Source organism: Sceloporus undulatus, chromosome 5 (assembly GCF_019175285.1).
Source record: "Sceloporus undulatus isolate JIND9_A2432 ecotype Alabama chromosome 5, SceUnd_v1.1, whole genome shotgun sequence".
Classification (NCBI taxonomy): domain Eukaryota; kingdom Metazoa; phylum Chordata; class Lepidosauria; order Squamata; family Phrynosomatidae; genus Sceloporus; species Sceloporus undulatus.
In genome coordinates this window covers 129,525,718-129,540,264 of record NC_056526.1, presented here as the reverse complement: position 1 = coordinate 129,540,264, position 14,547 = coordinate 129,525,718, and the positions used below count along the sequence as shown (strand labels likewise).

Sequence of the window (14,547 nt, the reverse complement as noted above, 5' to 3'; positions counted from 1 at the left end):
TTGTTAAATCTTTTAAAACACACTGATAGTAAGAACTATGATCCTTTGTTGAGGTGGTAATGTGGGTGCTTATGAGCACCATGCTTTGTATTTGGACTACCAAAGTCACTCAGTAGGTTTCCATGGCTGAGTGGGGATTTGAACCCTGGGCTTCTAACATTCCAGCATTCAAACCACTATACTATGCTGGCTGTCCAAATACACAGTATGGTGCTCATAAGTACCCAGATTACACCCTCAACAAAGGATCGTAGTTCTTACTATCTGTCTCAGCCACAGAAGAAAGGCAATGGCAAACACCCTCTGTATAAACTTTGCCAGGAAAACCCTGTGATAATGTTGCCATAAGTCAGAAATGACTTGAAGGCACACACAATCAACAACAATCAGGATATCTGTGTTTTGATATTTCAAATGTACCCTCTCCCATTAATTGAGGAAAAAGCAAAGAGTACTTTTACAAGAGCCAGAAGACTATATAGACATAAAAACCTTTCTTCTCTAAATGAGACTTAGGGGAAGCTAAATTGACTCAAAATGGTCCTTATTAAAACAAATGCAGTATAGAACAAAACAAAAGCAGGTGTGTTATCATGCATTCCAGAACCACAAGTAGTGATAGAAATATGATCTGAAATAAGCTGAAGAGGCTCTGTAATTAAGCTTGGTTTAGTGGAACAGCATAATTCACCTACTGTGGTTCCAGAAGACTAACCTGAGGATGTTTAAATGGCTCCTGCTTTAAATTTGGGACATCCTGATCTTGCCCCATCAGCCGGTGTTGTCTCCCCCGCCTCAGCATAAGGAATAACTAATCACAAATAATGGGTTACTTGTAATTAATTTTGGAGGAATAACTAAGGCAAAATCAAGTGACATCACAGTTGCATTGTGATAAAGCATAATTTCACTCTGTTTGTGATATAATTGCAATGTATATATGTATGTGTATGGATGTATTGTTTTACTGGATTTTATTGTGGGGTTAGCGTTAGGGTTTCCAGCTTTTAACATTATAATTCCCCCTCCCCCCCAAAAAAAACATGTTTAAAGTAACTATGTGTAAATCGCTGTGTGATTGGCCAACCAAAATGCACAATATACTTGTTGCAAGCTTTCAAAGCTCTGTGGGCTTCTTCATCAGGCAAGATGTTCCAAACCAAACAGGAGGAGGAAAAAACAATTGGAGATGTTAGATGCTTGCATGTTGTTTCAGTCAGTATAACATCTTTACTAAGGACTGAAACAACATGCAGGCATCTGACTAACATTTCCAATTGTTTCCCCCCCTCTTGTTTGGTTTGTAATATCTTGCCTGATGAAGAAGCCCATGGAGCTTTCAAGGCTTGCAACAAGTATATTGTGCATTACCAAATACAAACAAAAATCACTGATGGATTTTTGTTTGTATTTTGTAAATGACCAACACAGCTAGCCCTGCATGTTCCCTTTGTGATCTGTAACTGATACTTTTAACAAAATTTTCCTTCTTACTTTACTTTTAACATTTCAAAAAACAAACTCAGCCATTATGTACAATAGCCAAATTAAACAATAGTGATGCTAAACTTAATTCCCAGGTCAACAGTCTTTATATTGTAATGAAGTGTAAGAAGTAAAAAAAAAAAAGCTGTGATTCTTGCCAAGAGCTCTCTTTTCTTAGCACCCCACATCTGATTTGATTTGAATGATGATGAGGATTTTTGTAAGGAAACAAATTAGGAGGATAGGGAGCGACACTCAAATCCTGGGGAACTTCCTCATATCAAAGAGTTGCTGTACCTGATCTCTCTGGCGCACTCACAAAAAGCCACCTCCCTTTCAAAGTGACCTGAAAAAGGACAGAGAGAAGCTATTTTTTATCTACTGGTGCCTAAGTTGGAAGTGGGCTATAACAAAATAACAGATTACATGTACGTGTTTGTTAGGGGTGTGTGGGTGTGTGTGTGTGTGGTGTAAGTGTGCCCTAAATGGCCTTGAATTTATCTACTAGTCATTAGATATGGGTTTATATATTCTACCTGTATACAGAGATCAGTGTAGTGCAGTGGGATAGTGTTTGAGTGGTTCTGGAGACCAGGGTTCCAATCCTCATTCAGCCATGGAAACACTCTGGGTGACCTTGGGTAAGCCACACTCTCTCAGCCTCAGAGGGAGGCAAGGGCAAATCTCTTTTTGAGCAAACCCCCCTCCCCTTAATAAGTTTGACTTAGGGTGCCATAAGTCAGAAGTAACTTGTGTCCTGCTGGATGGCCTTTGCAAACAAATTCCATATGGAATAGGATTTCTGAGGGGGCTGTGGAGAAGAAAACAAACAGCCAAAATAAATAAATAAAAATGAAGCTTCTGCGGTGAAAGACATTAAGCAACTTGATGTGGAATCCTCACAAACATCACCATATTTCCAGCACTTGTTTAGACAATATGGAAGTAAACCAGATTAATGTTTCCTTTGTTTTGACATATGATGAAAAGGGATAGACAGACAGGGAACCTACTTCTACCACTTTACTTTAAAACACTAGTCCAGAAGCATCTTTAAAAAGATGGTTGTGTTATAACTAGCCTCAGTAAACTATGGATACGTCTTACAAAGATTGTATTTTGCCACTTTTCTTTTTGCAAAACAAGAGCAACCATATGATGACAGTTATTGGTAAGAAACTTATGTTAATAGGTAAATCTATGTCTTGGCATGTGGATGAATTGATAGTCATGCATGAAACCGAGGAGGCAAAGGATTTCTTAGTTTACACCATCCGTTATCTTGGGCTAGGGTTATGTTCTGAACTCACTTTCACCCTGATTTGTTACACATTCAGGGACGAATTAGAGGTTGATGAGTTGAAAAAGTCCAACCCCAGGCAAAATCGGGGGTCCTTAAATTCACCTTTCTGTTGTTTTGTTATGAGTGGGTCAGCTGAAGGGAGGCAAAATTATGTTATGGAAGGTGAAGTTTAAAGTTCTGTAGAGAAAGAACTGCAACTCAAGACAGCACAGAGCAAGGCTGGTTCAGAATATCATACCTTGGCTTTATACATGGTTGTGCGTAATCTTTGGTCTCTTAGCTGCCTTTCTTCTCTCCTCTGATAGACACTGAGTCTACCATTAACCATAGTTTCCCATTTCAACTGATCTGAGAAAACTATAATTACTATGTTTGCTAGGATATTAAACCATAATATGATAAACTGTTAATTGAAGTTTGTTGTTGTTGTTAACTGCCCTCAGGTTGTCTTGACCCGTGGCAACCTGTGGTGAGACATCTCCCAGATATCTGTCCTCTACTGCTCTGCTAGTTCTTGCAAAGTCATACTTGTGACCTCCTTAACAGAGTCCATCCATCTAGCGTGAGACCTTCCTCTCTTTCTATTCCATCCACCTTTCCTAACATTATTGTTTTTTCCAATGAGTCATCATGCCTCCTCATGATTTGGTCTGGAAATATGGAAATGGGAATATAATGGCTTGTATTTATTAACTTTTGTGCTGTTGTATATTTGCATTTTAGGATCTTTCTCGTTCTTCCCTTGCCCTTCTTAATCTTGTTCTGATTTCCTGGCCACAGTCTCTGTCCTATCAATGTTTAATCCAGGTTGGAACACTTTATTATTTCTATTTTTTCACTGTCTAGCTTGAATTTATGTAGATTCTCTGTGGTCATTATTTTTGTTTTCTTTATGTTCAACAGTAAGCCTCCCTTTGCACTTTCTTCCTTTATATCTTAGTAGTTGTTCCAGTAGTTGTGAGGTTTTCTGCTAGTATTTGGTGTTGTCTGCTATCTTAGGAGATTTTCAGATGCGGGGAAAGGCAGGAGTAAAGGCCTACTCCCAGTATAATGCATGATCGTGCTGAGATATTTTCAGACGTCATGCTCATCCAGGATTTATCCGGTGAGATCCAGGAATGCTCCACAACAAACCCATTCACAGGACTTCCCCATGAATGGTTTGTTGCTGGAGCATCCTGGTGCTGAGAAGGTGCTGAGGATACCATGGCCTGTTACAGACTGCCAAAATAAGCTGCTTCGGGTCTCATTGGAGGTATGCTATTTAAATGATGCATGGGTCCTAAGGTCCGGAGGTCGCGCCAAAGCCACACTCCATTCCTAAGCACTGGGTGCAGCTTTGGCGCAGCTTCCGGATTCTTTGGGTTGCATGCATCATTAAACATATACCTCCAAGAGACGGAAGCAGCTTTATTTTGGCCGTCTGTAACAGGCCATGGACAGCCAAAAAGACAAACAAGTAGGTTCTTGAGCAAATAAAGCCAGAAATTTTGGTTAGCACAATAAAGGTATTACTGTTTGGTGGTTTTTGATGTTATTGGATTTGCCATATGTCCAGCACGGATACCCCTGGATGAGTTATACAGTAATTGATATATTCTCTCTAGGAATGTCTGTCTAGGTTCTCCAGTGTGACTCTGCGGAAGTTGACCATACAGTCACACTAGAGACTAGATCCTAGAGAAAACACTTTCGTGGCATTTGCACGTCCTCCAGGGCAATTCTGTGTTCGCATCCAGCTATGTTGACCAAGGGTTTCACTGGGGACCTAGTGATTCTTAGAGGTTTCTTAGACCTTAGATTCTTAAAGAGGTATTTGCTTTTTCCCCCACTTTCACTGTGGTCATGTTACCTAACCCAGTGAATTGTGAAGGCCAACTATGTTGTTGCAGCTCATATATTGCTCCATTTTATGGAACATCCCAAACGAACTGGGCCTCTCTCCTCATTACCTGTCTGCCTGCATTGCGATCTCTAATGATTCACTCCTGGGGCTAGAAACACACATATCGTGCCTTTGCTTTGCAAAAGAGATTACAAGGTGACCAGACATCCTCTTTTTTCCAGGACATGTCCTACATTTCAACTTCTGTCCAGGAGGAATTCCAAATGTTTCCATTTTGAGCATGATGTAGAAGCATGCAGTTAGATTTATATGAGTGTTTTGAATTTTTATTGTTCATGTCTGCCATCTTCATGAATGGACCCATTTTGCTGTGCATTGTCCTTCTTTGCGGTGAGGACACGGGAGAAGGGCCAAGAAGTTGTTGCTTTGAGGCAGTTCTTTTAATTGTCCTGGAAGTTTCTTCCAGCTGTGAAATTCACTCCATCCTGTCTTTTAGGAACAAGAAAACCTCCAAAGTAGTTATTTATTGTTAGGATAAGTAAGAAGCGCCCGAGTGGTATAGTTGTTGAGTGTTGGACTATGATTCTGGAGAGCAGAGTGTGAATCCTGGCTCAGCCATGTAAACCCAATGGGGGGCAAATCACACCTCTCACCCTAGATGGCAATGGCAAACCTCCTGTGAAGAAACTTGCCAAGAAACCCCCAGTAGGTTGCGCTTAGGGTTGTGCTCTAAGTAAACGTGGGCAAGTCACACTTCTCAGCTCCCAGGTGGCAATAGGTTCGCTTGGGTGCCATAGTAACGTGGGCAAATTCTGATGAGTTGCTGTAGGGTCACCATAAGTAACTGTGGGCCAGTCATACTCTCTCAGCCTCAGGTGGCTTGGCACACCCCTCTGAAGAAAAAAAGAAACCACCCTACTCAGGTTCACTTTGGGGCACCATAGTCAGGACATAACTTGAAGGCAAACAACAACAAAGCAGGCGTGCTTTCAAAAGCAACAACAACAAAGACTTCTCTTTTTCTTCCTTAATGAAAGAAGAAGAATGGGGGAAAGAGAGAAGAAAAGTGGTGCTGAGTGGCCCTTTGGGGGAGGGAAGAAAACCCAAACTTGGTGCAAAAACTCCCAGCCCAAATTGATGATGGCTAGTCTGGGACACAACCCAAGCTTCTGGGTGAAAGCCCAAGGCTCTTTTGCATGAAAAATGGGGGTCTGAGCTCCTATGTAGTAACTGAAAAGGCCGCTCCTGATTAGCATAAGAAGGCTGGTAGGTGCCTTGTTCCCTGCCTTCCAGGAGCTATCTTCGTCCCTGCCTTGTGGCTGAGAGAAGGCAGGCGGAAGAGCAGCAGCACGCAGAGGAGAGAGAGAGAGAAAGAGAAAGGCAAGTGGAGCAGACGAGGGGGAAGGAGATAAAAACACAACAAAACAACAACAACAACAAACTAATATTTTGGATTAAAACCTGCCGCTTCTGCAAGAGGCGAGATGCAAGAATAACAACAACAATGCAATGGTGGGAAAAGGAGAGTAACCTTGCATTTGTGGAGGAGGAGGAGGAGGAGGAAAAGGAAAAGAAAGAAAACAGCTGCTTGCTGCTGCTGCTGGAGGATCGGGAAAGGAAGAGAAGCCATGGAATGATGGCCATCTGCATTGAGCTGCTTTTGGTGGGGCCTTTGGTGTCTGTTTTAAAGGCAACATTATTGGAGCAAAGAAGAGAAGGGGAGGGGTTTGCTGCTGTGCTGTTGTTGGCTTCTGCTGCAGCCATGATTGGTTGTTTGTGGGTCTTCTCTATCCTCATCATGGATGTTTTGCTCGGATTGTGATAGGCTGCAAAAGGAAGACAAAAAGGGGGGGGAAAGGGGGAAAGAAAATACGAAACCCAGCTGCCGCGTCTTTTATTTCTCCCCACTGAGGATGGGATGCTCTCTTGGCTTGGCTTCTTGCGAACATATTTTGAGACACAAACACAAAACCCCAAAGGGGGGGGGGCCTTGACTTTCTTTTGGGGGGGGGACCCTTTTGTCTCCCGTCGTTGTTGTTGTTGTTGTTGTTGTTGTTAATACAGCCTCCACCAGCCCTTATTTTATTATTATTACTATTATTTAATTATCATTTGTCCCCATTTGAGGCTCAATGCGTCGGCGACGAGGGACGTGGTGTGAAGCTGCCTCTGTGGGGGAAGAAGATGGAGCTGCTTTCGGGGTCGTCGTCGTCGTGGGGCCTGAGGGGCGAAAGGGGCGCCCAGATGGGGCTTCTCCTCCTCCTCCTTCTTCCTGGGGCGGCCTCCTCCTCCTCCTCTGAGGGGGAGAGAGGAGGGATGTGAGGCCTGGCCTGGGCTCCTACTGCTGGGGATGCTGCTGCTTCTGGTGCTGCTGGGCTAGGCCTCCCTGCCTGCCTCCTTGCCTCCCCGCCCGCCTCGACATGAAGAAGACCCGGAGCACCACTCTCAGGCGAGCCTGGCCCAGCTCCGACTTCTCCGACCGGGCTTCGGACCGCATGAGGTCCCGCAGCGAAAAGGACTACCGCCTCCACAAGCATTTCCCCCCGGCTTTCCTCTCCCAGGCCTCCCGGGGGTACATGACTTCAGGTCGGTGGAGGGGGGGCTGTCTGTGTATAGATCTCTCTGTTTACCTTCCTACCCACCTATCTATTTATATACAGTACCTAGCTATTTACCCACCATCTCTTTACCTGTCTGTCTGTCTGTCTATCTACCAACTACCTATTTATTTACCTACCTCTCTATCTGTCTACCTACCTGTTTACCTGTCTGTTCATCTATCGTCTGTCTGTCTATCTATCTATCCATCTATCTATCTATGTATTCACCTATCAATCTATCATCTCTGTATCTCTATCTATCTATCTATCTATCTATCTATCTACCTACCTATCTATCATCTCTGTATCTATCTATTCATCTGTCTATCTATACATATACATATACACATCTATCTGTGCCAGGGTTCATGTGGTTTGTCTCTGTCCTAAAAGGGATTTTTATTATTATTGTTATTATTATTATTATTACTGTATACATCTGTGTGTAGCAGGGCCTTTGTTGGTTTGTCCCTGTCTTAAAAAGGATTCATTATTATTGTTATTACTACTACTACATACACGTCTGTGGCAGGACTCATGTTGCTTTCTTTCTGAGTTAAAAGGAATTTATTATTATTATTATTATTATTATTATTATTATTATTTACATCTCTGTGTAGCAGGGCCTATGTTGGTTTGTCCCTGTGTTAAAAAAGATTTGTTATTATTATGACACACACACACCTGTTTGTCTCAGGGCTCATGTTGGTTTGTCTGTGTTAAAAGGAATGTGTTATTATTATGATTCTTGTGACATAGACACACATACATCTCTGGCAGGGCTCTCTTATTATTATTACATAGAGACACATGTCTGTGGCAGAGTTCATGTCAGTTTGTCTCTGCCTTAAAAGAGATTTATTGTTGTTGCTGTTGTTGTTGTTACACAGACACATGTCTGTGGCAGGGCTCTCTGTCTTAAAAGGGATTTGTTATTATTATTATTACATAGAGACATGTATGTGGCAGAGCTCATGTTGGTTTGTCTCTGTCTTAAAAGAGATTTAGTATTATTATTGTTATTATTATTACATACACACATCTGGCACGGCTCATGTTGGTTTGTCTCTGTCTTAAAAAGGGATATTGTTATTACATATACACACCTCTGTCTGTGGCAGGGCTCATGTTAGTTTGTCTCTGTGTCAAAAGGGATTTATTATTATTACTATTGTTGGTGACCGATTAGCCTCGGTTGTAATGAATAATGCAGTTTCCTTTTTAAAAAAAGAAGCTCCCATCCACCATTTTGTACCTCAGGAAGAAGAACATTCACACAGCCCTGGCCTATCTATGTTAATTCTGTTTTAATGTAACACTTTCCTATGTTTTTAATTGTACTGATTTAATCTTGTAAGCTGCTCTGAGTCCCAGTTTTGTGAAAAGGGCGGGATATAAACATCATCATCAATATCATCATCATCATCATTATCATCATCTCAATATGGTGTTTGGAACCCCTTCCCCAGAAAATAAAAGGGGATGGGAAAGAGAAAGAGAGATGTATATGATGGTCAGTCTTATCCTTTCAGCAAATCATTAATGGCTGGGAGTTGTGGTCACACAGATGTCCTCCCCATCTATACCTTTGGGCTCCTTGTGGCAAATAATGATTACCAAATCAGGTATTGTCTGGTAATCCTGCTAAATGCAATTAGCTTAATAGGCATTTCAGCCTTTCGTTTTCTAGACATACAAATTGTGGCTGCCATTGTGGCCCTCTGAATGTAATCTTCGTGTTCCAGTTGGCTGATATTGTCTGGAAAAGTTGTTGTTGTTGGGTGGGTGGGCGATGAGCATAAATGTAAACATTTGTGTAAAGGGAGGACTGTGTTTAAAGCTGCCTCACACGTACATTTCTTGTTTTTTAAAAAATTGTTTCAGAAAGAGCTCTTTAGAAATAATGGACGCTGCACCAACATGTTTGTGCAAGCATGGCAGGCTAGGAGCACAAACAAAATGTAGCCACAAAGGGAGAAACCTTAAACTTCCAATTAAGAATATGATGGAAGAAATGCCTTAGGTTTTTCCTCCCTAAAATGATGGCTGTTTATTTCATTCATCCTGTGGTGACAAGAGAGAAAGGAAGGAATACTTGAGTTACATGCTGACGGAAAGGACAACATCTCCTGGAAACCTCCTTTGTTGTTGAGTGCTTTGTTAGTGTGACAGTGAGACATAATATTTGATGACCATGATGTCAAATATACGATTAGCATCAAGGCATTTATAGGTGTGTGTGTGTGTGTGTGTGTGTCGCTGTGTAGCCCAACTTAAAGAAATAATTATTGCTTAGGCATAATTGCAAAGGATGTCAGTCCAGTCCTCTTTTTCCTCATCCCTTGTTTTGAGCCAAATCTGGTGGTGTTCAGTACCGTACCTATTTAACTTGCTGCCTTTCTGCCTTTGAATATCTATGTATCTTTAGCCAGCATCAGATTTTAATGTCAGGAGAAACTCTTGTGGACATATATTTTATGGACAAATCAGTTTGATCAACATGTCATTTTATTTCCATGTAAGTTATGTAGGAAGGGAAGAGACAAGTACAATTTATGCTTAAAGAACTTTAGAAAAAATCAGTTTTACCATTTGGAGTTGGGTTGCTGCAGTACACGCAAATCTGGCCTAGCTGTATACACCTTGTGTCAGAGCTAGTGTTCATTAACACTTAAGGCAGCCCCCCTTTTCCCTTTTTTAAATCTAGGACATTTTAGATCATTTAGAATAATTGGATCAACAATGACTGTATTGTTAGGTTTGTGGCATTATATTTATTCAAAAATATTTATTTTCAGTGTAAGAAGTGTATCAGAATCCCTTGTTTTGTCTTTACATTATGTTTTTGGTAGTGCTAATTTTCAGTTTGTGTTTTTTTTCTATGTTTTATAGCAACTAATCTGAATTAAACATACCTTCTGTATCTGTAAAAGCAAACTGTTAATTAAAATATAATTTGAGTATGAGTATTGAAGGTATGTTTGTGAAGGTATGTTCACATGATTGTAAGGTGTAAAGTATCAGGCCGTTCAAAAAACTGAATATTAAATCTCTGAATATCCTGGAGGCAATGATATGCAGTATTATAGTGCAAGAAGGTGTGGGGTTTGTGTGGGGGAGCAGGTGACACATCCACTATGAGTAATGCTCTATAATTGTTAGGAGTATTCCACTAGTGGCAGTTCAAGCAAGTGAGGTAAAGCAAATCTAGCATGTGATTTTGTAGCTGGAAAAGTAATTTTGGCCTCGTTGTGGGTTGACTTTTTTTTAATGAACTCTGTCCTTTGCCATTCCAAATATTGGTTTTGGGAGGAATGGGTACTGTATCTAAACACTTCAGCTATTTTAAAGGGAAACTCTCTTCCTGACAGGAAATCTATAGGAAGTCATCTTGCATAAAAGTTGCAGTGACTGTGAATACAAATACTGTCTTTGTCACCAAAAATGTTTTACAGGAGAGAGGGCCTTGAAACACATGGGCTTTTCAAAGGACTGAATACTGTTTGTCCATTGTTTAGAGTGATCATTATTAGCATTGTTGTGGTCCCTTTTAAATAAGTGCTGTGTTGTTAAAGACATGGAGGAAAGTGTTACTTGTTTGAGTTTAATTGTTTGGGCCCAGGGATATTAAAGTATGTAGGCAAGCAAGTTAAAACCTATCCCACTGTAGCTCATTATCACAATTCTGGGTCTTTGAGATGGGGCAGCCCAAAAATGTTAATTTATTAAACAAGGTCTTATTCAAATACATGTTTATTTATTCATTTAATGACAGAATAAATATTGTAAATCCTTCTGAAAATGTTACTGAGTTTATCAGAGTCTTGAGATACTTAATCTGAAAGGCTATATTGTTTTTGAAAAACAAAACAAAACAATGCCCTGATAATTAAGGCCGAAATTGTAGCAGCCTATTTTAATGTTGTATTTGTTATTTACAATAATCAATAATAACCTAATCCCAGTGTTTAATATTAATACTTCACTACCCTTCAGATTGGAGACTGGGCAGTAGAGGCTATTGAAAAAAATGATGTCTAGTCCATGGTGGAATTGATAAAGTAGTGAAATTTACACTGTGATAATGGATGTTAGAAACTTTTGCCTTTTGTCCATTGTTCATGATGAAAGTCAAAAAAGCCATAAGGTGTTACATCTTTCAAAGTTTTAAAAAATATTAATGTAAAGATATTTGCCCTTTGTAGTTAGAGAAAGGTTTTGAATAGGTTTATCCTAATAAATTTTGTTACTTGAAAATGGGAGAAACGGTAGATACTGTAATATTGATGAACTGATGCAAACTCATGGAAATTCAGTTGTGTGAAAACAGCAAAGCTGGTGGTCTGCTGCTTGCTTTTCTAGAGAGGAAGACATGGTTCAAAACATCCACTCATCTATTATGTATTTGCACTTAATCATGTGTGGGGAACCTATTACTTAAATTTAGTGGAAGACGTTGAGCTCTAGTTAAGAGAGCCTGTGAATGTGCTGTTAACATATACAAGACAGAATAATCACTGCAGGGATTTATTGAGGCAGTGTGTTTCACATGTAGTAAGAAAATAACTTTGTCCTCTTTTACTATAAAGAAAAAAACCAAAATGTTCACAAGATGAGAAGTTAACTGAAAGATTTTTCTGAATTGTCTACTAACAGGAGGTTAACAAATAACATCAGTTAAAACATATATCAGTTTAAAAGGAAAAATAAGATGTACAAACAAGAGGCAATGAGAATGTTCTCTGCCTCAAGCTCCTTGGAACCTGGATGGAATGAAAATACAGGTCGAGTCGCTTATTCAGAATACTTGGGCCCAGAAGTGTTTTGGATTTTGGATCCCCACCCCCCAGATTTTGTAATATTTGCATATTGTTGTTGTTGTGCCCCTTCCAGTTGTTTCCAGCTTATGGTAACCCTAAGGTGAACCTACCATGAGGTTTGCCTGGCAGGATTTGTCCAGTGGAAGTTTCTCATGGCCTTCCTCTGAGGCTGAGAGCATTTGACTTGTCTAATGTCACCTGGTGGGTTTCATGGTTGAGCAGGGAGTCAAACCCTGACCTCCAGAGTTGCAATCCGACACTCACACCACTGGTTCTCTATATTTGCATATACATAATATATATAATGCAATATCTTGAGAGATGGGACCCAAATCTAAACACGAAATTAATTTGTTTCCTATACACCTTATACACAAAGCCTGAAAGTAATTTTATACAATATTTTTAATCATTTTGTGCATGAAACAGAGTTTGTGTACACTGAATCATGAGAAAGCAAAGGTATCACTATCTCAGCAACCTACGTGGACAATTTTGGATTTTGGAATACAGTCAGCCCGCGCCATATGCAGGCTTCTACAGCTTTCAGCATACGCTGAAGCCGCGATACAGTCTAATGAATGTAATTCATTACAATCTAATGAATGGTGTGTGGGCATGTGCCCCATTGTGCGTAAGGGAAGGGAGGACTATTTCAGAATTTCGTATAAGGGAAACAACTTGTAGTAAAAATGAAGTAAAAGGACATTAGAGTAGAAGAATGGAGTTAGTCATTGTTGGATTTATTTTAAGTGGTTCTGAATGGAGATTGTGTGGCTACTTCATTATTCTGAGGAAGAGAAGCTGTTCAGAATTACCCAGGAACAGGAGTTATCCATGTGGACATTATACAGTTAACCTATTGTCCACTTTTGCAAATGTTTTCATACCCAGTGCGATTTAATTTAGCAATATAATACAACAAATGGATTTCTGCCCTTCTAGGGTAGACAGCAGCTGGTCTGGATGAGCTCCTGAGGATTTGACTGGTACACTGTGAGAGCAGCACAAAGAGTTGCCTGGTCTCAGATAATAATCTTAGTGACTGGAAGGCTCACATAGAAAATGTGGTCCTTCAGACCCTCAGGGCCCCAGGACAAAATAAGCAGTTTGAACTGTGCGTGAGAAAACCTTAGAAGCCTTATGTATGTTTTTTCCTGATACCTCTCAGCCAGTGCACAAACACCACCACAATGAGATGGTTCCAGAAATGAAGCCAAAAGGTACTTCTCACATTCTGGAATTTCCAGACAGTTGCAGCATTTTTTAAATAAAGATATCTAGATACAAGCAGACATTGAAACTAAAAGATGGATGAATATGAACATCTGATACAAATGTTTCAGTTTCCTGGGATGTTGTGAACAATGTTTCAGTTTCGTGGGATAGTTGTGAAGTAGTCCCTACAGACAGAGCCTGCATATCCTATAGGCACCAGATCCCATCTGTTCTTGGAAGCTAAACAGGGTCAGCTCTGGTCAGTACATGGAAGGGAGATCGCCAACAAACATCAGGTACTGTAAGTTTTATTCTTAGTATTCCTTGCCTAAGAAAACCCTATGATGTTAGCACTCTAGCTTTTTATCCTTGAGACCAGCCTTTATGTCTACACATGGATCTCACATGCACCCCACTCAACATAATATATTAATTGAAAAAATTATTTAGTGTGCATTTTCATTCACACATTCATGCATATTCATATTTTAAAATCCAAACTTGTCCACGTAGGTTGCTGAGATAGTGATACTTTTGCTTTCTCATGATTCAGTGTACACAAACTCAGTTTCATGCACAAAATGATTAAAAATATTGTATGAAATTACTTTCAGGCTTTGTGTATAAGGTGTATAGGAAACAAATTAATTTCGTGTTTAGATTTGGGTCCCATCTCTCAAGATATTGCATTATGTATATTATGTATATGCAAATATAGAGAACCAGTGGTGTGAGTGTCAGACTGCAACTCTGGAGGTCAGGGTTCGACTCCCTGCTCAATCATGAAACCCACCAGGAAATAACTGTTGAAATCTTATTGTTCAAGTTTTATTTAACTAAATTCAATATTTAACTCAGCACAGATGTAAATTTTACATATAAAAAAGTTTGGGAAGAGGAGAAAGAGGAAGGATCAGGGCCTCCAAGTCTCATACCTCCTTTGAGCAACTCTATGCCACCCTGAGGGTCCTGCCCCACTGTTTGAGAATGACTTCCTTATGAAATTCATGGGGTTACTAGACGTTGATAGGTGACTTGAAGGCACCTACACATCCACCCTGCAGGCAGTCAGACCGCAGGTGAGCCAGGGATCAACAGGTGAGGTTGAGACACTTAAAGAAAAAGGCTAGAGAGACTGAGCCACTAAAATAAACAAATAAACAAAAAATAGAAACTGCAAAGGGTGCTTGGTCCAGGGAACAGAGAATTCAGTTTGTTTATTGAGAATAACTGAGAACATCAGCTCGGGAATATTCTGAGTTATCAATAGATGAC

At 40.2% G+C, this 14,547-nt stretch overlaps 1 protein-coding gene across 5 annotated transcripts in view; it reads left to right on the top strand.

The window, feature by feature from the left end:
- STOX2 (storkhead box 2) overlaps window positions 1–14,547 on the top strand; it is a 337,882-nt gene that overhangs the window by 231,926 nt on the left and 91,409 nt on the right. For 2 of the 5 annotated variants that reach the window (XM_042467226.1, XM_042467227.1), the window contains exon 2: window positions 6,762–7,220. The exons of the other annotated variants lie outside the window; for them this stretch is intronic. In XM_042467226.1, the coding sequence (XP_042323160.1) occupies window positions 7,055–7,220 (166 nt within the window). In that variant the 5' untranslated portion in view covers window positions 6,762–7,054. The remainder of the gene's footprint in view (window positions 1–6,761; window positions 7,221–14,547) is intronic. 5 annotated transcript variants of the gene reach the window in all.